Consider the following 25,418-nt stretch of genomic DNA (forward strand, 5'->3'; position numbering starts at 1 on the left):
GTATTTAAGGAAGGATATACTTGCATTGGAGGCTGTTCAGAGAAGGTTCACTAGGTTGATTCCTGAGATGAGGGGGTTGACTTATGAAGAAAGGTTGAGCAGGTTGGTAGGACCTATACTCATTGGAGTTTGGAAGAATGAGAGGTGATCTTATTGAAACATATAAGATGCTGAGGAGGCTCGACAAGGTAGATGCAGAGAGAATATTTCCACTCGTGAGGGAATCTAGAACTAGGGGGCATAGCTTAAGAATAAGGGGTCGTCTATTTAGAACTGAGATGAGGAGGAATTTCTTCTGAGGGTCGTAAATCTGTGGAATTCTCTGCCCCTGAGAGCTGCGGAAGCTGGGTCATTGAATATATTTAAGATGGAGATTGACAGATTTTTGAACGATAGGGAGTGAAGGGTTGTGGGAAGCAGGTAGGGAAGTGGAGCTGAGCCCAAGATCAGATCAGCCATGATCTTATTAAATGGCAAAGCAGGCTTGAGGGGCCAAATGGTCTACTCCTGCTCCTATTTCTGATGTTCTTAGTGTCATTAAAAGCACTTATTGCTGAAAAACCTTGGATACATAAAGCAACTTGATGTGGAATGCTTGAACTTTTAAAAATCTGGTATCTAAAACATGCGTAAATTTTTTTTAAAGTATACTTTCAGTTGGTGTATTCATTTTGGCTTATTCTCTTAGTCAAGAAAGCAACTGTACTTGCTGTTTCAAGCCAAAGTGTTGTGTCCCTATAGATACCATTGTTAATGCTGAAGTGATATTTGATGAAATTCAATTTCTGACTATTTCTATTGATACTAATTGGACCAATTTGCTTTTGTCTCTTCAAATGCAATTTTAACCAGGATGGTGATGAGTCTTCTCCAAATCTAACTAGCTCAGAAATTGTCAAAGTGCCAGATCCTCAGATGTCAATGGTACGTATAACTTCAAAATACCTTTATTTTTTTTTCCATGGAAGTTATGTCTTTCCTTTTTTTTGATAAATGTTTGAAGGGTTTTCAGTCATGATGCAACTTACTTTGAAAGTTGCTCAGAAATTGGGATTCTTGACAAAGCATAACAAATTAAAATATTTAGTAAGCCTGCACCAATTGTATCGTGCATTTAATTTTTTTTTAATAGTTCCGGCAACCATTTGTGCAAGTGCATGCGAGGTATTTTGTACTAGATTGTGCCTGTCATTGCATTTTGGAAAATTCTGCCTCTGCAACATCATCTGAAAGCATGCCAGGTTCCACATGTATGCTAATAAGACCCAGTAGAAATTTCCTCCCAATTAAATATTGGGAAGACAAACTCCATCCCCCTCCTGACCACTGTTTGCAGCTGAAACAGGCTGTTCGCAACCTTGATGTCCTATTTGACCCTGAGCTGAGATTCCGACCCCAAATCCGCTCCATCACCAAGTCCACCGACTTCCACCTCTGTAACATCGCCCGTCTCCGCCCCTCCTGTTAGCTCATCTACTGAGGAAACCCTCATCCATGCTTTTGTTGTATCTAGACTCAACTATTCCAATGCTCTCCTGGCCAGCCTCCCACCATCCAGAAACCTGAGCTCATCCAAAGCTCTGTTGCCCATGTCCTAACTCGCATCAAGTCCCATTCACCCATCACCCCTGTGCTCCCGGTCGGTCTATGCTTCGACTTTAAAAATTCTCATCCTTGTTTTCAAATCCCTCCATGGCCTAGATCCTCCCTATCTCTGTAAAGCCCCTACAACCAATGTTCCTGGTAACTTTTTTTTTGATAATATGGCCTCTTTAACGGGCTGCACGGCCCATTCAAGTTATCACGCATGTGCTGTTTTTTCCATTTAAAAGTCGGCAAGCAGCCTGCGTGGGTGACTTCTGCTTGACCGCACAGCTTAACTAGAACATTGCCTACAAGCCTCCGAGATCTCTATGTTGCTCCAATTCTGGCTTCTTGCGCAACCCCAATTTGTTTTCATTCTACCATTCAGCTGCCTAGGCCCTAAACTCTGGAATTCCTTCCTTAAACCTCCCTACCTTTCCTCCTTTTTATGACGCTTCTTAAAAACAAACTTACTTTAACCAAACTTTTGGTCACCTCTCCTACTATCTCCTTATGTGGTTCGGTGTAAAATTTTGTTTGATAATGGCTCCTGTGAAGCGCATTGGGATTTTTACTAAGTTATAGGTGCTATATAAATACAAGTTGTTGTTTCGTTGGGTATATCTTCTGAAATTAGCACCGTAATGTGATAGATAGCATGTTGACTTTATAAGAACTGAATTTAATGAGTTAAGTAGGCACACAAATGGATTATTGCTTGAGTTGATATCACAGCAGTTAACTAATCAACTTTGGATCTGTAGTGACTTGTGTGAACTCGAAACTTTGTGGACTAGGAAATGCTTTTCTGTAGTTAGGGATGTGCCATGTTCGAGCATATTACAGTGAACATCAATGTGGATCTAACTTACGATTGCTGTCCTGTCCTGAGAGTGCATCCTGCTGACGATGCCTGAATTAGTGTTCATTGCTCTGCACTAATGCTACTCAATTTGATGAACACACAGTTTAAAAAAAAACAGTTCTGAAGGCTTTAAATATTTTAATTTAAAGGAACCAAATTTGTTGCATCTTGGCCTGTATAATCTGTAACCTGAATAATCCATTTTTCTATCATAGGAGAATTTAGTAGAAAGCAAGCATCATAAACTTGCTCGAAGTTTGAGAAGTGGACCTTCTGATCATGACCTGAAGCCAAATGCTGCTACCCGTGACCAGCTTAATGTAAGTCCAAATATTGAAAACTTTCTCTAGAAAAGACATCTAAAAATGTTGAACATGTGCTTTGTAAATATCATTTGTAACTTGCTTTATTATATTTAGTAGAATATTAATTCTAATCCTAAACCTATGTCTTTCCTGCATTTTGGCTAACTGGACAAATTACCTTTTTAACTATCTTTTTGTTTACTCTTGAATTTTGTACTGTAAGCAAAAGGATTTTTATATTAGTTTGTACATTTGAACATATTGGCAAAACATGTTGTGAAATCATAAGATTGTTGTTTAGGAATTGCTCAGAGCCAATTCCTAAAATATTTTAGTTTAAAAAAAATAAATAAATAAATTCAGCCACTAGAGATAGTCGAGCTGTAACCGTTTTCAACTGTTTCTTGTTTCCCAAAATATAAACATATTTTCTAAAAGCATGACTGTGCTGCAAGATGTGCACAAGTAAATTCTCTTTCGAGTGTTGTTTGGAAGTTAGTACAGATACCATAGGCAAAATGGCTTCCTTCTGATGTTTGACAGAACTGAAATTTCTGATGTTTCATTAGTTCAAAATCTGTATTTGTCTTGTAATTTGTGGAAGCTTAATGAGGCATGAGAGTTCCTCCAGTTAAATCTGAATATTAATAGGCCAGCGAGAAACCTTGGGAAAACTAAAATGAGCATATCAGCCAAGACTGGGATTAAAAGATTGGGATCATCAATCAATGGTCGCACAAAGCACAGTAGTGCACCATGGACAGTAGTGCAGCTGCTGCTGAAATTCATTTTAACTTTTGGGATTTCTCTCTGCCCCCAACATGTACTTAGTATTCAAATCCAAATAGCTAATTTTTGTTAATCTTGTCGTAGGTAGGCAGATACTGGTGCTTGTGGACAGTGATTAATAGGCAATCCTTCTGTCTCTAGAATGTGAATTTGAATTAGGTCAAAATTATACAAAAACTACCTTGAAAAATTGACGTCCATTAAATTTGGACAAACTCAATCTAGTTTTTAATACAGAGGACTAATCTGTGGGCAATTTTGCTAATCTAATGGTGTCTGCTACTCGAAATGGAAGAGCTGGTGCAGTAGGGAGGCATAATAAATAGATATTTATTGTATATCTGTTTTTGCTATATTGGCGCTAGGAATGCTTAATGCTGAGATTGAGAGATATTACTCTGAACCAGGTCCAACTTTGACTCTGGTAATGTTCTAACCTCTTGAGTCTGACAGTCATGGGTTCAAGCCTCACTCCAGCACTTGAGCACATAATCTGATAATACTTCATTGCAATACTGAGGGGGTGCTGCATTGTCAGAGGTGCCGTTGAAATTTATGCTGAAGCCCTGTTTGCCTATTAAGAAGAGCAATGAGTTTTCCTGATGTCCTGGCCAACATTAATCACTCAATCAGCACCACAAATTAACTGGTCAGTTATTTTACTTGCAGTTTGTGAGACTTATAGAATCATGGAAATTTACAGCATGTAAGGAGGCCATTTCGACTCATGTCCGCGCCGGCCAGTAAAGAGCTATCCAATCGAATCCCACTTTCCAGCTCTTGGTCCGTAGCCTTGTAGGTTACGGCACTTCAAGTGCACATCCATGTACTTTTAAATGTGGTGAGGGTTTCTACCTCTACCACCCTTTCAGGCAGTGAGTTAAAGAACCCCACCATCCTCTGGGTGAAGACATTTCCCCTCAAATCCTCTCTAAACCTCCTGCCAATTACTTTAAATGGTTGTTGACACCTCTGCTAAGGGAAATAGGTCCTTCCTATCCACTCTATCTAGGCCCCTCATAATTTTATACACCTCAATAAGGTCTCTCTTTCTCCTTCCCCACCCCCCCCCCCCTTCCCCCGCTGCCGCCTCTGCTCCAAAGAAAACACAACAAACTCAGCCTATCCAATCTTTCCTCGTAGCTATAATTCTCCAGTCCAGGCAACATCCTCGTAAATCTCCTCTGTACCCTCTCAAGTGCAATCACATCTTTCCTGTGATGTGGTGACCAGAACTGCACGCAGTACTCTAGATGTGTGGCCTAACCAATGTTTAATACAGTTCAAGCATAACCTTCCTGCTCTTGTATTCTATGCCTTGGCTAATAAAGGCAAGTATTCCGTATGCCTTCTTACCCACCTTACCTACCTGGCCTGCTACCTTCAGGGATCTGTGGACATGCACTCCAAGGTCCCTTTGATCCTCTACACTTCTCAGTGACCTACTATTTATTGTGTATTCCTTTGCCTTGTTAGCCCTCTCCAAATGTATTACCTCACACTTCTCCGGATTGAATTCCATTTGCCATTGTTCTGCCCACCTGACCAGTTCATTGATTTCTTACTGCAGCCGACAGACTTGCTCTGTATACATTGGCTGCTACATTTACCTACACGGCAACAGCAATTCATTGACTGTGAAGTGCTTTGGGTTCTCCCGAGCATGTGAAGCACATTATATAAATGCAAGTTTACTTCTTTTCTCCTGTCTCCAGCTGGGAGATGATTTTTTTTTTCTCCGGTTTCTTTTTTGATGCATTTTCTAATTCATATTTTAAATTAAATTCTCAATGTGGACGATGCTGGCAAGGCTGGCATTTATTACCGATCCCTTATTACCCTGTGAAGTTGTGATTGAGTCACATATAGACCAGTGTTGAGATTAACTTATCTCTGGTCTTCAGATAATCAGGATCTAGTGCAAACCAATATGTTGGGTGTATTGTGATTAATTGGAATTTGAGATGGAACATAACACACTAATTATACAGCAAAAACATACGTGACAAGTGGACGGACGGGCGGGCGCTGCATGCGAACAGCTCTTCGGCTTACGGCCTTTCTCCCCCTCTTTCTCTCTTCTAGAACGGCCAAGAGTGTTAGAAAAACTTGGGAGCTCTTAACTATGCTCGGTCTTTTCGGGTCTTTTATACCCTTTTTAGGGGTGGACTTGGGGTAGAATAGTGACAACACCATTTAACCTATAAGTATTCCCTTTAAAACAAGATACCCAGTGGTATGTCAAGTTCTTTATTTAAGCCATGGAAAAAGGCTAGCCCTCATGTTAATCTCCCGTCGATCAGGGGTCCTCACAATCATTACATGTGCTTTCTGTAATTGACCAATCATGGCCTTAACAGCAGGCTGAGGGCTGTCATCCCTTTAACTCACCCGACCCGATCCTCGCAACGGTAGAGTCTCTTCTCGTACTCATTTTCCAGGAAAACAAAACTTAAGCAGTCCCAGTAATACATAACTTATACATTAACACAACACCTTGCACTCAAGCTTTAATACAATCATTTAAACATAGTATTATTTGCATCACAGTTTCATTCGTATAACCATTTACATTTTAGGTACTCCTACTTTGCAACAGATTCTCCACCTTGAGAGGGAGATAAACTCTCTTTCGACCTCTTGCTTCTGATTTTGCATCCATCGTGCCAGTTCTAAATTGTTAGTTCGATGGTTCTTCCTTCACTGCTTTCCTCCCTCAGCCTCTGCATCGAACAACTTCTCATCCTCGGTGATTTCAACCTCCATCTCAATTCATCATGCTCTCTCTGAGTTCACTGGCCTCCTATCCTCTCTTAATCTCTCCCTCCATGTAAACTCCCCAACCCATATTCATGGCCACCCCCTCGACCTTGCTATCTCTCGTGGCCTTGCTACTTCCATTGTATCAATCACAGATAAGACCATCTCTGATCACTTCCTCGTATCGTTCTCCACACACATCCCCCTTCCACGCTCTCGACCTCCCCAACCCTACTACCTCCTGTGTTCGCCCCTAGAAAAAAAACTCTCCTGACTCCCTTACAACTGCAGTAATGAACTCTCAACTGTCCAGACTTTTGCCTTCCATTCACCATGACATTTCTGCAGCTACTGATCTGCTCAATCGCACCCTCACCACCACCTTTAATGCCCTCGCCCCCATTGAAACAATTGTTCTCTCAGCCTGGTCATTTCCCCGGTACAGACCTGATCTTCGCTCCCTTAAATCCAAGGGACGCAGACTTGAACAGATTTGGCGAACAACTGGCTTCGCCATTCACGGCCAGATCTGGCTGGACCACATAAAGCATTATTGGGTCCTGCTCTGATCTGTCAAAATTGCTCCCTATTCCAGAATCATTCTGGAATGCAAAGATAAACCTCGGGTTCTACTGCTAACCGTCTTCTTAAACCCCTCTCCCCAGTCTCCACCCTCACCTCTGACAATAAGTGTGAGGTGCTCATGGACTTCTTCATCTCTAAGATTGAAACCATCCGTTCAGCTGCCTCTGCCTTTTCCCTTCCTTCCCCCAGCCTTCTGGGCCAAACTTCCTCTAAGGATCCCCCCTGCCCTAGCCCTGACCTCCGATCTCCTGAAAGAAATTAATATTAGTAAAAAAATGGTACTGGAGAAATTAATAGGACTGAAAGCCGATAAATTCCCTGGACCTGATAGCCTACATCCTAGGGTTTTAAAAGAGGTGGCTATAAAGATGGTTGTCATCTTCCAAAATTCCATAGATTCTGGAATGGTTCCCGCAGATTGGAAGGTAGCAAATGTAGCCCCACTATTTAAGAAAGGAGGGAAATAGAAAACGGGAAATTACAGACCAGTTAGCCTGACGACATTAGTAGAGAAAATGCCAGAATCTATTAATAAGGACGTGGTAACGGGGGCATTTAGAAAAGAATAATAAGATTGAGCAGAGTCAACACAGATTTATGAAAGGGAAATCATGATTGACAATTTTTTTTGAAGTTGTGACTAGTAGAATATATAAGGATGTAGTGGATGTAGTGTATTTGGATTTTCAGAAGGCACTCGATAAGATGCCACACAAGAGGTCATTAAACAAAATTAGGGCTCATGGGATTGGGGGTAATATACTAGCATGGATTGAGGATTGACTAACGGACAGAAAACAGAGAGTAGGAATAAACAGGTCATTTTTGGGTTGACAGGCTGTAACTGCGGTACCGCTATGTTCAGTGCTTGGGCCTCAGCGATTCACAATATATATCAATGATTTGGATGAGTGGACCAAATGTAATATATCCAAGTTTGCCGATGATTCAATGCTAGTTGGGAATGTAAGTTGTTAGAAGGTGTAAAAAGGCTTCAAAGAATATATACAGGCTAAATGAGTGGGCAAGAACATGGCAAATTGATATAATGTGGAGAAATGTGAAATTATACACTTTGGCAGGCAAAATAGAAAAGCAGAATATTTTTTAAATTGTGAGCGATTGGGAAATGTTGGTGTTCAGAGGGACCGAGGTGTCTTTGTACACGAATCGCAAAATTAATATGCAAGCAATTAAAGCAAATGGTATGTTGACCTTTATTACAAGAGAATTTGAGTATAAAATAAATGTCTTACTGCAATTATATAGGGCCGCGGTGAAACCACACCTGGAGTATTGTGCGCAGTTTTGGTCTCCTTACCTAAGGAAGGATATACTTGCCATAGAGGGAGTGCAACAAAGGTTCACCAGACTGATTCCTGGGATGGGAGGATTGTCTTGTGAGGAGTGATTGAGTAGACTAGGCCTATATTCTCTAGAATTTAGAAGAATGAGAAGTGATCTCATTGAAACATACAAACTTCTTAGAGTTTGACTGGGTAGATGCAGGGAGGTTGTTTCCCATGGTTGAGGAGTCTAGAACCAGGCATCACAGACTCAGAATATGGGTTCAGCCATTTAGGACTGAGATGAGAAGAAATTTCTTCACTCAGAGGATTGTGAATCTTCGGAATTCTCTACCCCAAAGGGCTGTGGAAGCTCAGTTGTTGAGTATATTCAAGACTGAGAGTGAAAGAATTTTTGGATATTAAGGGAATCAAAGGATATGGGGATAGTGCAAGCAAGTGAAGTTGAGGTAGATGATCTCATTGAATGGCGGAGCAGGCTCGAGGGGCCAAATGGCCTACTCCTGCTCCTATTTGTTATATTCTTATGTTCTCCCCTCATGACCTCTGAGCTCATCTTGTCCATGAGACCCACTTCCTGCTCCCTTGACCTTATTCCCACAACTGCTGACCACCAACTTCCTTTTCTGACTCCCATGTTAACTGGCATGGTTAACGGTTCTCTATCCTCGGGTACTGTCCCCCACTCCCTCAAATCTGCCATCATCACCTCTCTCCTCAGAAAGCAACCCTTGACCCCTCCGTCCTTGCAAACTACTGACCCATCTCCAAACTCCCTTTCCTCTCCAATGTCTTTGAACTTGTTGTCGCCTCCCAAATCTGTGCCCATCTTTCCCACAACTCCATGTTTGAATCCCTGCACTCCGTTTTCCGTCCTGCCACATTACCAAAATGGCTCTCATCAAAGTCTTAACTAACATCCTTTGTGACTGTGACAAAGGCAAACTATTCCTTCTCATCCTTATTAACATGTCTTCAGCCTTTGACACGGTTGACCACTCTATCCTTCTTCAACACCTCTCCACTATCGTCCAGCTGGGTGGGACTGCACTTGCCTGGTTCCATTCTTGCCTATCTAATCGCAGCGGCTTCTCTTCTCGCTCCCACATCGTTACCTCTGGTGTTCCCCCAAGGATCTATCCTTGGCCCCCTCCTATTTCCCATCTACATGTTGCCCCTTGGCGACATCATCCGAAAACACAGCGTCATTTTGTCATTTTCCACATGTACACTGATGACACCCGGCTCTACCTCACTACCACTTCTCCCGACCTCTCCACGGTCTCTAAATGTAAGACTGCTTGACCAATATCCAGTTCTGGATGAGTAGAGATTTTCTCCAATTAAATATTGGGAAGACCGAAGCCATTGTTTTTGGTCCCCGCCACAAACACCGTGCCCTAGCCACTGACTCCATCCCTCTCCCTAACTTCTGTCTGAGGCTGAACCACACTGTTCGCAAACTTGGTGTCATATTTGACCCTAAAATGAGCTTTCGACCACACATCCGCAGTACAGTCTATTTCCACCTCTGTAACATCGCCCATCTCTGCTCTTGCCTCAGCCCATCTGCTGCTGAATTCCTCATCCATGCCTTTGTTGCCTCTTGACTTGACTATGCCAACGCACTCCTGGCTGACCTCCCACATTCTAACCTACGTAAACTTGCGGCGATCCAAAACTTGTCTGCCCATGTCCTAACTCGAACCAAGTCCCACTTACCCATTACCTGTGCTCGCTGACCTACATTGGTCACGGTTAAGCAATGCCTCGATTTCCAAATTCTCATCCTTGTTTTCAAATCCCTCCTTGGCCTCGCCCCTCCCTATCTCTGTAATCTCCTACAGCCGCCCCACCTCCTCCCCCAGAGATATCTGCGCTCCTCTAATTCTGCCCTCTTGAGCATCCCTGGTTATAATCGCTGAACTATTGGTTGGTGCTGTGCCTTCTGTTGCCTAGGCCCTAAGCTCTGGAATTCCCTGCCTACACCTCTCCGCCTCTCTACTTCTCTTTCCTCCTTTTAAGATGCTCCTTAAAACCTACCTCTATGGCCAAGCTTTTGGTCACCTGCAATAATTTCTCCTTATGTGGCTCGGTGTCAAATGTTTTGTCTCATAATAGACCCGTGAAGTGCCTTGGGACGTCTCACTACATTAAAGGTACTATATAAATCAAAGTTGGTGTGTCTATTTCAGGTTTGTTAGAATGAATGTGAATGGGAGACTTTCTCGTATTCTCACAGTCCACCCACTTGAGGGGGTGAAGCAGTCTTCCAACCCCTCACTCAAATTCAATTTAGTGCTCCGGTGTTCTAATTATGCCCTGTCTGGGGTATCCTCTGTTCCTCATTTCTTTCTGATCTTGCCCCGCTTGGAGTGGTCTCTACGTTGCTTCGGATTTTCGTCCGTCATTAATTTATTAGTACAGTTAAGTCATGATTATAGGTAAAGAAAGCTACAGCTTAACATCTAATCAACAATTCATGGACTGAAAAGATTCTCCAGATCTCTCTCACTCCATCTTGTGGATAATTCTTGCTAAATATGATTTCTCCTTGGCCCTCAATTGTCCCAATCCAAATTCCGTAACTCTCCACTAAAACTTCAATTTCAATTCCTCTGACAGGTACAGGTGTGTTTAACTCTGACCTGATTGTTTCAAAGTCGTTTTTTCTTTAGACTATATGTCAATGATGTGATGATTTAAAAAGCTATCTCACTCTCCTGAGCCACATTAATGATTTCATGTCTTGCTGTTGTCAAATTACTGAGCATGTCTGAGATCTTCAGTGCAAATTCACTATGCATTTCTGCATACTGGTTACTTCACATGTAACAAATCCCCAAATCCCCAAATCATAACACACATGCTATCCACGGTAGCATAGTGGTTAAGTTACAGGACGAGTAATCTGGAGACGCGAGTTCAAATCGCACCACAGCAGCTGTGGAATTTAAATTCAGTTAATTAAATAAATCTGGAATTAAAAAAGCTAGTGTCAATAATGGTGACAATGGGCTCAAGTTTCAGATCCCCGCTAGAACGCTGCACATCGGAGAGGCCCGCCTAATTTGTAGAACAGAAATTGCGGCGAATACTTACCTCGCGATTCTCCAATATCTGTCGGCCCGTTTCCAGCTTGGCACGGCGTAGCAGGAGCTTCTGGGGGCGGAGCTACAACCCTGCGCCAAAAACAGTGCCGGCAGCTGCTCATGTGCGCAGTAGCTCCTGGCCCACCCAGCGCGTCCTATCTCCAGGCGACGACTCTATCCCTGGCCGAAGGGATGTCGCCCCTACCCCGGGCCGAGTGGCCTGACAGCCCTTACCTCATCGGTGGCGGGACCTGCCCGCCAGGCATCTCGCTGGAGGTGGGTCCTGCCTGAAGTCCTCGGCGGCGGCCCAGCTTCTTCTGGGTGCGGGCCCCGCCCGAAGTGGCACTGGCAGCGATGGCGGGGCCCACTCGAAGTCCTGGGTGGCGGCGGCGGCGGTGCCCGCCTGACAGGCATCTCCTGGGGGGGTGGGGGGGTCCATCTCAGCACGCTGTTGGAGGGCTCCCGGTGCTGCAGTAGGTGAGTAGAAACTTAATTTTTTATTTATTGATTTAAAAAAAAAATTAATTAATTTTTGATTTATTTATCATATTATTGATGATGGCTCTTGGCTCTTTATTTGTAAAAGTGAAGTGTTTAATGCTTGTAAACTTCCCTTCTCTCCTCCCTCCACCCAACCCCCCCCCCCATCTCTTATTCCCTATGCCTGATTTCTAAAGTGTAGGCAAGGTTTTTTGAACGTACAAAAATCTACACTTACTCCATTCTAATTTAGTTTGGAGTAAGTTTTCGCTGCCTATACTTGCAAAACAGGTGTAAATGGCTGGTCACGCCCTCTTTTGAGGAAAAAAAACTGTTCTAAAATGAAACTATTCTAACTCACTAGAACTGGAACAAACTAAATGCTGAGAATTGCAATTTCTAAGATGCTCCATTCTAAACTAGTTGCTCCAAAAAAATAGGAGCAACTCAGGCCGAAACTTGAGCCCAATGAAGCTACCGGATTATTGTAAAAATCCATCGGCTTCACTAATGATCTTTAGGGAAGGAAATCTGCCATCCATACCTGGTCTGGCCTATATGTGACTCCAGATCCACAGCAATATGGTTGACTCTTAACTGCCCTTTGAAATGGCCTAGCAAGCCACGCAGTTGAAACCAACTGCTACAAGAAACAATAAAACCGGACAAAGCACACGAGATCGATCTTGGCACAGCTTCGGACACAACAGTGACACGCCCACTCGACCCTACCTTTCAGCCAATGTCCCAGACTCCTCCCATCACCATCCACCGGCAGGACAGACCCACCCGAGGTGGCGGCAGAGTGGTGTACAGTTGGGAGGGAATGGCCCTGGGAGTCCTCAACATTGACCCTGGACCCCATGAAGTCTCATGGCTTCAGTTCAAACATGGGCAAGGAAATCTTCTGCTGATTATCACCTACTGCCCTGCCTCAGCTGATGAATCAGTACTACTCCATGTTGAACACCACTTGGAAGAAACACTGAGGGTAGCAAGGACACAATGTATTCTGGGTGGGGGACTTCAAAGTCCATCACCAAGAGTGGCTGGGTCGTACCATTGCTGACCGAGTCCTGAAGGACATAGCTGCCAGATTGGACTGGCAGCAAGTGGTGAGAGAACCAACACGAGGGAAAAATCTACTTGACCTCGTCCTCACCAATCTACCTGTTGCAGATGCATCTGGCCATGACAGCATTGGTAGCAGTGATCAGTGCACAGTCATAAGAACATAAGAAATAAGAGCAGGAGTAGGCCATTTGGCCCCTCGAGCCTGCTCTGCCATTTAATAAGATTATGGCTGATCTGATCATGGACTCAGCTCCACTTCCCTGCCCTCTCCCCATAACCTTTTATTCCCTTATCGCTCAAAAATCTGTCTATCTCCACCTTAAATATATTCAATGACCCAGCCTCCACATCTCTCTGGGGCATAGAATTCCATAGATTTACAACCCTCAGAGAAGAAATTCCTCCTCATCTCAGTTTTAAATGGGTGGCCCCTTATTCTGAGACTATGGGCCCAAGTTTCCACACGATAAAAAACGGGCGCCCCTCCGAGCTGGGCGCCCGTTTTTCGCGCCTAAAACGGCGACTAAAAAAAAAAATCGCGATTCTGGAGCGTTCTGCAGCTCCTTATCTGCCTGGCGCGGCGCCCAGGGGGGCGGAGCCTACACTCGCGCCGATTTTGTAAGTGGGAGGGGGCGGGTACTATTTAAATTAGTTTTTTTTCCTGCCAGCAATGCTGTGCGTGCGTGTTGGAGCGTTCGCTCACGCGCAGTGTGAAAAAAACATTGGCACTCGGCCATTTTTGTAGTTCTTTGTAGCTGTTTAATTTTTGAACATTTTTTTAATAAAAGCACATTGCCATCAGCACTTGCAGCCTTCTCACTGTCTCCTCCCCCCTGCGGGAAGAACGGGCGCCTCCTCCCCCCCCACCCCGGCGGGAAAGACGGGCGCCTCCTCCTCCACTCCCCCCCCCCCCCCCCCCCCTGCGGGAAGAACGGGCGCCTTAGGCTGACTGCAGCATTCTCCGTTTTCTTTGCTTATGAATGTTTATTCAGGTTGGATTTATTTGTATAATATTTGTAGAAGTATAAATAAGGATTTATTGTAGAATTTAATGACTTCCCTTCCGCACCCCCCCTCCCCCCCCCCCCCATCTCGTTCTGGACGCCTAATTTGTAACCTGTGCCTGATTTTTTAATGTGTAGAACAGGTTTTTTCAGTTCTACAAAAATCTTCACTTGCTCCATTCTAACTTAGTTTGGAGTACGTTTTCACTGTGGAAACTTTGAAATCAGGCGTCAGTGGCCGGACACGCCCCCTTTTGAAGAAAAAATTCTGTTCCAAAGTAGAACTGTTCTACCTGACTAGAACTGCAGAAAAAAACATGTGGAGAATTGCGATTTCAAAGATAGTCCGTTCTCCACCAGTTGCTCCTAAAAAATCAGGCGCAAATCATGTGGAAACTTGGGCCCTATGTCCCATAGTTTTAGTTTCCCCTCTGAATGGAAATATCCTCTCTGCATCCACCTTGTCTAGCCCCCTCAGTATCTTATATGTTTCGATAAGATCACCTCTCATTCTTCTGAACTCCAATAGGTATAGGCTCAACCTATCTTCATAAGTCAACCCCCTCATCTCCGGAATCAACCTAGTGAACCTTCTCTGAACAGCCTCCAATGCAAGTATATCCTTCCTTAAATACGGAGACCAAAACTGTACGCAGTGCTTCAGGTGTGGCCTCGCCAATACCCGGTACAGTTGTAGCAGGACTTCTCTGCTTTTATACTCCATCCCCCTTACCATTCCATTTGCCTTCCTGATTACTTGATATACCTGCATACTAACTTTTTGTGTTTCATGCACAAGGAGCCCCCAGGTCCCTCTGTATGGCAGCACTTTGCAATTTTTCTCCATTTTAAATTATAATTTGCTTTTCTATTTTTTCTGCCAAAGTGGATAATCTCACATTTTCCCACATTATACTCCATTTGCCAAATTTTTGCCCACTCACTTAGCTTGTCTATAATCCCTTTGCAGATTTTTTGTGTCCTCCTTGCAATTTGCTTTCCCACCCATTTTTGTATCATCAGCGAACTTTGCTACATTACACTCGGTCCCTTCATCTAAGTCATTAATATACATTGTAAATAGTTGAGGCCCTAGCACCGATCTCTGCAGCACGCCACTAGTTACTGTTTGCTAACCGGAAAATGACCCATTTATCCCCACTCTCTGTTTTCTGTTAGTTAGCCAATCCTTTATCCATGCTATTGTATTACCCCAACCCCGTGAATTTTTATCTTGTGCAGTAATCTTTTATGTGGCGCTTTATCGAATGCCTTCTGGAAATCCAAATACACCTAATACACTGGTTCCCTCTTATCCACCCTGCTCGTTACATCCTCAAAGAACTCCAGAAAATTTGTCAAACATGATTTCCCTTTCTTAAAACCATGCTGACTATGCTTAATTGAATTATGCTTTTTCAAATGTCCCACAACTGCTTCCTTAATAATGGACTCCAGAATTTTCCCAATGACAGATGTAGGCTAACTGGTCTACAGTTTCCTGCTTTTCGTCTGCCTCCATTTTTAAATAGGGCTATTACATTTGTGGTTTTCCAATCTGCTGGGGCCGCTCCAGAATCCAGGGAATTTTGGTAGATCACAACCAATGCCTCCACTATCTCCACAGCCACTTCTTTTAAGACCCAAGGATGCAAGCCATCAGGTCCAGGGGACTTGTCTGCCTTTAGTCCCATTATTTTATCGAGCACTATTATTTTAGCGATAGTAATTGTATTAAGTTCCTCCCTCCCTATAGCCCCTTGATTATCCATTATTGGGATGTTTTTAGTGTCTTCGACCGTGAAGACCGATACAAAATATTTGTTCAACATCTCTGCCATTTCCCTGTTCTCCATTATTAATTCCCCAGTCTCATCCTCTCTCGGACCAACATTTACTTTAGCCACTTTTTTCCTTTTTATGTACCTGTATAAACTCTTATTATCTGTTTTTATATTCCGTGCTAGTTTACTCTCATAATCTATCTTCCCTCTCAATCATTTTTTTAGTCATTCCTTACTGGCTTTTAAAAGTTACCCAATCCTCTGGCCTCCCACTAGTCTTGGCCACCTTGTATGCCCTTGTTTTCAATTTGATACCATCCCTTATTTCCTTAGTTAGCCACAGATGGTTATCCCTTCTCTTAGTCTTTCCTTCTCATTGAGTTATATTTTTGTTGAGTGTTATGAAATATCTCCTTAAATGTCTGCCACTGCTCATCAACCGTCCCATACTTGAATCTATTTTCCCAGTCCACTTTAGCCAACTCTGCCCTCATACCTTTGTAGTCTCCTTTATTTAAGCTTAGGGCACTGGTTTGAGATCAAACTTTAGCACCCTCCAACTGAATTTGAAATTCAACCATGTTATGGTCACTCATTTCTAGAGGATCCTTTACTACGAGATCATTTATTAATCCTGCCTCATTACACAGGACCACATCTAAGATAGCCTACTCCCTGGTTGATTCCTCAACATACTTTTCAAGGAAACTATCCCAGATCTACTCTAGGAACTCTTCCTCAAGGCTATGCTGGCCAATTTGCTTTGTCCAATCAATATGAAGGTTAAAATCGCCCATGATTATTGCTGTTCCTTTTTTACAAGCCTCCATTATTTCATTGTGCAGACGAAGTCCCTTCTTCACACTGAAGACACCTTCCATCGCGTTGTGTGGCCCTACCACTGTGCTAAATGGGATAGATTCAGAACTGATCTAGCAGCTCAAAACTGGGCATCCATGAGGCGCTGTAGGCCATCAACAGCAGCAGAATTGTATTCCACCACAAACTGTAACCTCATAGCCCGGCATATCCCTCACGCTACCATTACCGTCAAGCCAGGAGTCCAACCCTGGTTCATTGAGGAGTGCAGAAGAGCATGCCAGGAGCAGCACCAGGCATACCTAAAAGTGAGGTACTGAGCTGGGGAAGCTGCAACATAGGACTATAATGCATGCTAAGCATTGGAAGCAGCATGCTATAAATAGAGCTAAGTGATCCCATAATCAACGGATCAGATCAAAAATCTACAGTCCTGCCACATCCATTCGTGAATGGTGGTGGACAATTAAACAACTCCATCAATATCACCATCCTCAATGATGGCGGAGCCCAGCACGCAAGTGCAAAAGACAAGGCTGAAGTGTTTGCAACGATCTTCAGTCAGTAGTGCCGAGTGGATGATCCATATTGGCTTCCTTCTGAGGTCTCCACCATCATATAAGCCAATCTTCAGCCAATTCGATTCACTCCACATGATATCAAGAAGCAGCTGAGTACACTGGATACAGCAAAGACATCCCAGATGTCATGCTGAAGACATAGTGCTCCAGAATTAGCCCGTGTCTCTAGACATGCTGTTCCAGTACAGCTACAATGCTGGCATCTACTAGACAATGTGGAAAACTGCCCAGGTATGTCCTGGCCACAAAAAGCAAGACAAATCCAATCCAGCCAATTACCACCCCATCAGTCTATTCTCAATCATCAGCAAAGTGATGGAAGGTGTCGTAGACAGTGCTATCAAGCAACACTTACCCATAACCTGCTTACCGATGCTCAGTTTGGCTTCTGTCAGGACCACTAGGCTCTACACCTTATTACAGCCTTGGTCCAAACATGGACAAAAGAGCTAAATTCCATATCAAGGAGCCCTGGTAAGAAGCCATTGAGAATCAAGGGGAAATCTCGCCACTGGCTGGAGTCATACCTAGCACAAAGGAAGATGGTTGTGATGGTTGGAAGTCAATCATCCCAGCCCCAGAACATCGCTGCAGGAGTTCCTCAGGGCAGTGTCCTCGGCCCAACCATCTTCAGCTGCTTCATCAATGACCTTCCCTCCATCATAAGGTCAGAAGTGGGGATGTTCGCTGATGATTGCGGAGTGTTCCGTTCCATTCGCAGCTCCTCAGAAAATGAAGCAGTCCATGTCCGCATGCAGCAAAATCTGGATGACATTCAGGCTTGAGCTGATAAATGGTAAGTCACATTCACACCACACAGGTGCCAATCAATGACAACTGAGAGTCTAAGCACCTCCCCTTGATATTCAACGGCATTATCATTGCTGAATTCCCCCACCATCAACATCCTGGGGGTCACCATTGACTGGAAACTTAACTGGACCAGCCACATAAATAATGTGGCGACAAGAGCTGGTCAGAGGCTGGGTATTCTGCGGCGAGTGTCTCATCTCCTGACTGCCCAAAGCCTTCCCACCATCCACAAAGCACGTCAGGAGTGTGATGTAATACTCTCCACTTGCCTGGATAAGTGCAGCTCCACAAACATTCAAGAAGCTCAACACCATCCAGGACAAAGCAGTCCGCTTAATTGACACCTCATCTACCACCGTAAACATTAAATCCCTCCCCCACCAGCGCACCGTGGCTGCAGTGGGTACCATCTATAAGATGCACTGCAGCAACTCACCACGACTTCTTCGGCAGCACCTCCTAAATCCGCGACCTCTACCACCTAGAAGGACAAGGAGTACCATCATCTGCAAGTTCCCCTCCAAGTTGCACACCGTCCTGACTTGGAAGTATATCACTGTTCCTTCATCGTCGCTGGGTCAAAATCCTGGAACTCCCTCCCTAACAGCACTGTGGGAGTACCTTCACCACAAGGACTCCAGTGGGTTCAAAAAGGTGGCTCACCACTACCTTCTCGAGGGCAATTAGGGATGGGCAATAAATGCTGGCCTTGCCAGCGATGCCCACATCCCGGAGCAAAGAATTATTTTTTTAAAAATCCGAAAGAAGCCATTCTTGGGCTTTCAGGTGATCTCATTAAAAGAGCGTAGTCATCTGGAGATCTTGGTTCATTTTCTTCCAGGCATCATGGCAACTGTAACTTCAAGGTTGAAGCTTGTCTTTTGTAAAACAAATTGTCTCTGATTTACTGTTTGCTATACAAGCCTTCCTCATCAAAATATATCCACAGCTGCGTCTGACTTAAAGTGTGGATCACAAATTTTTTCCTCTTCTAAGGTGCACAATCTTAAATTGAAATGAACATACTCAACATATTCACAATTTCTTAAAATTTCCAACATCCAAGACAAGACTACAATGGGTTAAACGACTTTTAGCTCTGTGCACAGAGAAGTGGGTGGAGCTAAAACAAACATAACACACATTTTCTTTTAAAGATAGACTTTCAGACAGAAGGAATATTGTAGGAGGAAAATTGCGGTTGGAGGTTTCCTTCGTACGAACGCATCTGACCCGAAAAAAAAATCGATGAAACTACCTGTTGGTCCTGGAGAAATGTACAATTCCAGTCTGATGCCTTCATTCGCTGCGCAGCGTACGGGGATCTGTCTTTCACATGCGAACATCTATGTTGCAATCACGTGGGCCTGGACCACCAATCGCTAGGTAGTATTCTCATTGATGATGGTAACTCAGTTTGTACTATCAATGAGAATAACCCCCTAAAACACCAAAACATTGGGGTGTGCTTTTATATATATTTTTAAAACGCACAGTTGAGTGGTCAATGGAAAAGTACCTACAAGAATCTGCTGAACTAAATAGCATACTTTGGGCCACTCCAACTATGGAGTGCACAATTTCTGAGAAATGCTTGAATAGTCAAATAGATTTAATAAATGATGCTCTGTACCTTGGCAGGCAGTGCCAAGCTACAAGAATGATAACCCTTCCCTGCTGCTGTTTGCTGGCACTATAACTGATTCACTGGTATGTAGAAATTGAGCTGCCTTTGACCTGGGTAATGTAGTGATGAGCTGACTAGTACTCTGCTGTTTCTTGAAAGTAGTCTGAGACAGCTGTCAGTCTTGTCATTCTTGTCAATACTGACAGCATGGTGCTGATGTTGCACTTGGCTCTAGGAGATGGTCGTTAATTTATGGCTTCCTTACACAAAGAAAACAGACTTGTATTTATATAGTGCCTTTCCTGACCTCCGGTGGTCCCAAAATATTTTACAGCCAATTAAGTACTTGAACCCACAACCTTTTGAGGTACTGAGCCATGTCTGAGACATTGCTGCTTGGTGAGGTTGAAGTCATCATCATCATAGGCAGTTGCTCGAAGCGAGGATGACTTGCTTCCACGCCAAAAAGGGATGAATTCGCAGGTGTTTCAATGAAGGACCTAATTTTATTCCAGATCCTGAACTACATCGTGAAGGGTGGAAGATGCCTGTGCTTGGATTTTTTTAACGTGTGGTGGCCGTTGCACAGAGCTGGGTCTTGGTCCAGTGGCAAGGGTTACCCAAGACTAAATGGAGATCAACTCTGCTGCACAGACCGAGCGCGCACACATATCACAGTGCGGGCTGACCCGTGCTGCCCCTGGGCCCTCATCTCTTCTGAGCCCCAGATTCACGCCTCTCCTGGCCCCGGTCACTTCCCTCTACAAACTCTTGCTGCTCCTTCGCCCCTACTGCTGTACCTGCCCGTACTGCAATCAGCGACCTGGCTTCCTAACCGTCGCCCTCTTGCAGCAGCACGCGCTGCTCCCTGCAGTGGCCCCGGCCTGCTGATGGTCTTGTAGGCCTGGACTGTGCCAATTTCCGGGCCGGGCTGCTGCACGCTGCTCCCTCCAATGGCCCCCGGCCTGCTGATGGTCTTGTAGGCCTGGACCGTGCCAATTTCCGGGCCGGGCTGCTGCATGCTGCTCCTTCCAATGGCCCCCCGCCTGCTGATGGTCTTGTAGGCCTGGACCGTGCCAATTTCCGGGCCGGGCTGCTGCACGCTGCTCCCTCCAATGGCCCCCGGCCTGCTGATGGTCTTGTAGGCCTGGACCGTGCCAATTTCCGGGCCGGGCTGCTGCATGCTGCTCCCTCCAATGGCCCCCGGCCTGCTGATGGTCTTGTAGGCCTGGACCGTGCCAATTTCCGGGCCGGGCTGCTGCACGCTGCTCCCTCCAATGGCCCCCGGCCTGCTGATGGTCTTGCAGGCCGGGACGGTGCCAATTTCCGGGCCGGGCCGCCAGTAGCTCTGCTGGCAGTAGACATGCCTGGGGTACAGGTCAATTCCATTTGTTCCTGCGGCTATAGTCTTGGAACACAAGGATCTACTACTGCCAAAGCAAAATACAGTGGCTGCTGGAAATCTGAAATAAAAATAGAATATGTTAGAAAAAGTCAGCGTTCAAGTAGCACCCGTGGGAGAGAGAAAATAGCGTTGATGTTTAAGGTTGACGATCTTTCGTCAGACCAGTTTCCAGGATTATCATGTACCCTGGTACTCTTGGTTTTTGTCCTTGGTATCTAAAGTGGGTCTCCCAAAGCTCCTGTACTGCTGTGTAGACTGAAACTATTGCACTTTATTTTAAGAATGCAACCTAGCTCTTTTCCTTGTTAGATTACTGTAAAATCTTAGTACCACCTTTTATAAAGGGTCTTATTAACCCAATGAGGGATTGAAGACCAGCATGGGCTAACTTGCATATTTACCTATAATTGATGCCGAACGAGAGTCAGGTTTGTGTATTGATGTGGTTTAGTTTCAACAGGAATTTCAGCAGCGTGTGAGAGTGGTGGGGTAACTCACTAATCTGTTGATGCTTGCACAGTAATTTCAGCCCCTAATAATGTCTAAAGTAGAAAGGTAGTCTGTTCCCTTGTATGAACAGTCCCCGCTGCAAAATTATTTTTTTTTCTACATCTTGAGAAGCATAAGAATTTTCATTATTTACACAGCTGTTCAATGCAATTATTAGCATTTATCAAAATAGTTTGGGTAACAAGAATTCCATAATGTACTTTGCAGCATTTCTAAGAAGTCACAAATGTTTCTTTTCCAGACGATTTTAAATTATCCTCCCACTAAGTTGTTGTCCTCTGAAGAACAAGATCTAGTTTGGAAATTTAGATACTATCTCACCAACCAAGAGAAGGTGAGTACTTTTTTTCGAATGGACTAAGTAGTTGCAAAGTTTCAGAAGTCACCATGTCATTTTATGACTACTCTAATTCAGAATTGCTTAATACAAATGATTGGCTAACTCATTTTAAGTGCAATGACTTCAGATTATCAGTTGTCGACTGTAGTTTCAATAATACCATTCCATTTTTAATTTTTATGAACTTCAGATGAGAGATTCAGATAACAATACTTGGCTACTTGTCCTCCATATTTTATGTATTTAAATTTTTCTGTTTTAAATTTGTTAGTAAACTTATCTAAGTTTCAAGCTGTAGCTGATATCTAATGTTTTCAAATACTAGTCAATTTTTTGGAAGGTGGGGATACTTTCTACTGCGAGCAGAAATGAAAATTTTAAATTCTTTTAAGATATGGGTCACTGCCATTAAACTTCTAATTTATTCCTCTTGGTCCTTTTATTATAACACTCAAAATAAGATTCCATTTGACTTCATAAATGCAAAATAAGTAAGTGTAAACCAGAATGAAAAGAGGAAATGTGTGAGTATTGAAATGTGGCGGTTGTTTACCCCAATACTGATACCCTAGCTGCAGCATTTGAGTGTCGTGAATCCTGTTGAGCAATTGTTTTTTTATATTCATCTGTATAACCTTCCATTTTTATATGACTTCTCCTGTGGTTGACTCAGGATGGCACTGCCAACCACATTCCAGAAGCTTATAAGAACATAAGAAATAGAAGCAGGAGTGGGCAATTTGGCCCCTCAAGCCTGCTCCGTCATTTAACAAGATCATGGCTGATCTGATCTTGGGCTCAGTTCCACTTCTCTGCCCGCTCCCCATAACCTTTCACTCCACTGTTGCTCAAAAGTCTCCACCTTAAATATATTCAATGGCCCAGCCTCCTCAGAGAATTCCACAAATTTATGACCCTATGAGAGATGAAATTCCTCCTCATCTCAGTTCTGAATGGTGACCCCTTATTCTGAAACTATGCCCCCGAGTTCTAGATTTCCCAACAAGGGGAAACATCCTCTCTGCATGTTTCCCCTCATGGGGAAATCTAGAACTAGGGGGCATAGTTTCAGCTTGACTCATCCCATCACCTTGGGCTCCAACTTTTCACAAAGACAATATGTTCCAGGAATTGAGGGCGGTCAAGAAGGGACTTCTTGCTATAAAAGGTTGAGCCACATCTCATGCTGTTTCATAGCTAGGAAGGAAGCCACTTAACGTTTCACATAACTTTCTTCCAGAATTGGCCAATTTGTGCATTGACCAAAAATAGCACATTTATGATGCACATTTTTTTAATAATGTAAGGAAAAGTGTTGCTCAAATCAACTTTCCGCTAGTATTAAAAGCGTGAAATGAGACGTGTATATTATACAATCAGTACAATAATGTCAACTCGTATTATTGTAACATGAATGATTCCCACTATGTCACTGTCAATTTTCACAGTATTTTTGTGAGTACCTATCCCCAATTGTATAATACTGTGGTAGTATTGCAGTGACTTCATCGCTCATGAAACTTGCAGCAACAGTTTGTACAACAAAGGCACATTACTATGCACATAACCCATAAGGAAATGCAAAACTGACTTGTAAAAACGCTTTATTAAATGTAGTTATCTTCATTAGGCATTGACTAAATTTTTAAAGTGTGTAAACTGGGACTTGGCCCAAGAAGCTAAACAAGCCTTGGAGTTGCTCGGAAAGTGGAAGCCAATGGACGTGGAGGATGGTCTTGAGTTGCTTTCCTCACAATTCACAAATCCAACTGTAAGGCGTTATGCTGTTGCTAGGTTGCAACAAGCTGATGATGAGGTAAGAATGTTGTAGATTAATGAGACTAAACTTTTGATTGTGGGATCTATTGTGAATCTAAAGAATCAGCAGTAACCATATACTCACATTTGTTAGTGCTGATATGAGGCTTTGGAGCTCATGTTAAAAATACTGAAAGATGTTATCGTGAAACCTGCATTGGAAGTTCCAATTTCTAATGTATTTTTGTATATTTCAGTGATATTTTCCAGGTGGGTTTTATTAACTAATTTGCTAAACTTTTTCAAAATTTGGAAGCAAAGGACATTGAAAGACTCATTCCTACTAGGCTGCTGTTGTGTCTCTTGACATACTTGGCAGTAACGGTATGGCAGCGACAGAGGACCAAGTTGAGAAGTCTGGTAGAGAAATTTCACGGAAAGAAATGTTTTTGTGTGTGCCCTTCATTGGAGGATAAGATGTAATTAGTTTTGGTGAGCAGGACTGATGCAATTTCTGCAAGTAGCATGTTACACAAGGGTGAATATGACTTTGGGCCCAAGTTTCCACAAGAAAAAAAATGGGCGCCCCTCCGAGCTGGGCGCCCGTTTTTCGCGCCTAAAACGGCGCCTAAAAAAATCCTCGGTAGTCTCCACCGACTTACAAGTCCTGTGGCACTCGGCACAGCCGGCACGAGCTGTGGGGGGGCGGAGCCAGGTCCCTGCGCTGAACATGCGCGCTACAGTCGGCACGCAAGTGCAGTAGCTCCAGGCGCCGAACTGTGTGGGAGGGGCCCGAAGCACGCAGCCCCTAGCCCTGGCTGAATGGCCTCACTGGGGCTGCGTGAATGAGGCTCCTCCCACGGCCAGCTCCTGCTCCCCGCCCGACCAGACCCGACACTCGCTCCCCCTCCCCCCCGCCCCGACCGACACCCGAGATCCGCTCTCCCCCCCCCCACCCCCCCCCCCCGACCCGACACCTGCACTCCGCCCGCCCCGCCCCGAGACCCGCTCCCCCCCTCCAACGCCCCGACCCGACACCCGCTCTCCCCCCCCCCCCCCGCCCCGACCCGACACCCGCTCTCCCCCCTCCCCCCCCCCCCCCCTCCCCGACCCGACACCCGCTCTCCCCCCTCCCCCCCCCCCCCCTCCCCGACCCGACACCCGAGACCCGCTCCCCCCCCCCGGCCCCGACCCGAGACCCGCTCCCCCCCCCCCCGCCCCGACCCGAGACCCGCTCCCCCCCCCGCCCCGACCGAGACCCGCTCCCCCCCCCGCCCCGACCGAGACCCGCTCTCTCCCCCTGCCCCGACCCGAGGCCCGCTCCCCGCCCCCCGACCCGACACCCGCTCCCCCCCACCGACCCGACACCCGCTCCCCCCCACCGACCCGACACCCGCTCCCCCCCCGACCCGACACCCGCTTCCCCCCCCCCCCCGACCCGACACCCGCTCCCCCCCCCGACCCGACAGCCGCTCCCCCCCCCCGACCCGACACCCGCTCTCCCCCCCCCCCCCCCCCCGACCCGACACCCGCTCCCCCCCACCGACCCGACACCCGCTCCCCCCCCGACCCGACACCCGCTTCCCCCCCCCGACCCGACACCCGCTTCCCCCCCCCCCCGACCCGACACCCGCTTCCCCCCCCCCGACCCGACACCCGCCTCCCCCCCCCCCCCCCGACCCGACACCCGCTCCCCCCCCCCCCCCCCCGACCCGACACCCGCTCCCCCCCCCCGACCGACACCCGCTTCCCCCCCCCCCGACCCGACACCCGCTCCCCCCCCCCGACCCGACACCCGCTCCCTCCCCCCGACCCGACACCCGCTCTCCCCCCCCCCCCCCCCCCCGACCCGACACCCGCTCCCCCCCCCCCCCGACCCGACACCCGCTCCCCTCCCCCCGACCCGACACCCGCTCCCCCCCCCCGACCCGACACC

At 45.5% G+C, this 25,418-nt stretch overlaps 1 protein-coding gene across 2 annotated transcripts in view; it reads left to right on the forward strand.

The window, feature by feature from the left end:
• pik3c3 (phosphatidylinositol 3-kinase, catalytic subunit type 3) overlaps nt 1-25,418 on the forward strand; it is a 155,846-nt gene that overhangs the window by 32,455 nt on the left and 97,973 nt on the right. For both annotated transcript variants that reach the window (XM_070868410.1, XM_070868411.1), the window contains 4 exons: nt 853-924; nt 2,665-2,769; nt 21,626-21,718; nt 23,355-23,540. In XM_070868410.1, coding sequence (XP_070724511.1) covers nt 853-924; nt 2,665-2,769; nt 21,626-21,718; nt 23,355-23,540 — 456 coding nt within the window. The remainder of the gene's footprint in view (nt 1-852; nt 925-2,664; nt 2,770-21,625; nt 21,719-23,354; nt 23,541-25,418) is intronic.

Source organism: Pristiophorus japonicus, chromosome 2, assembly GCF_044704955.1.
Source record: "Pristiophorus japonicus isolate sPriJap1 chromosome 2, sPriJap1.hap1, whole genome shotgun sequence".
Classification (NCBI taxonomy): domain Eukaryota; kingdom Metazoa; phylum Chordata; class Chondrichthyes; family Pristiophoridae; genus Pristiophorus; species Pristiophorus japonicus.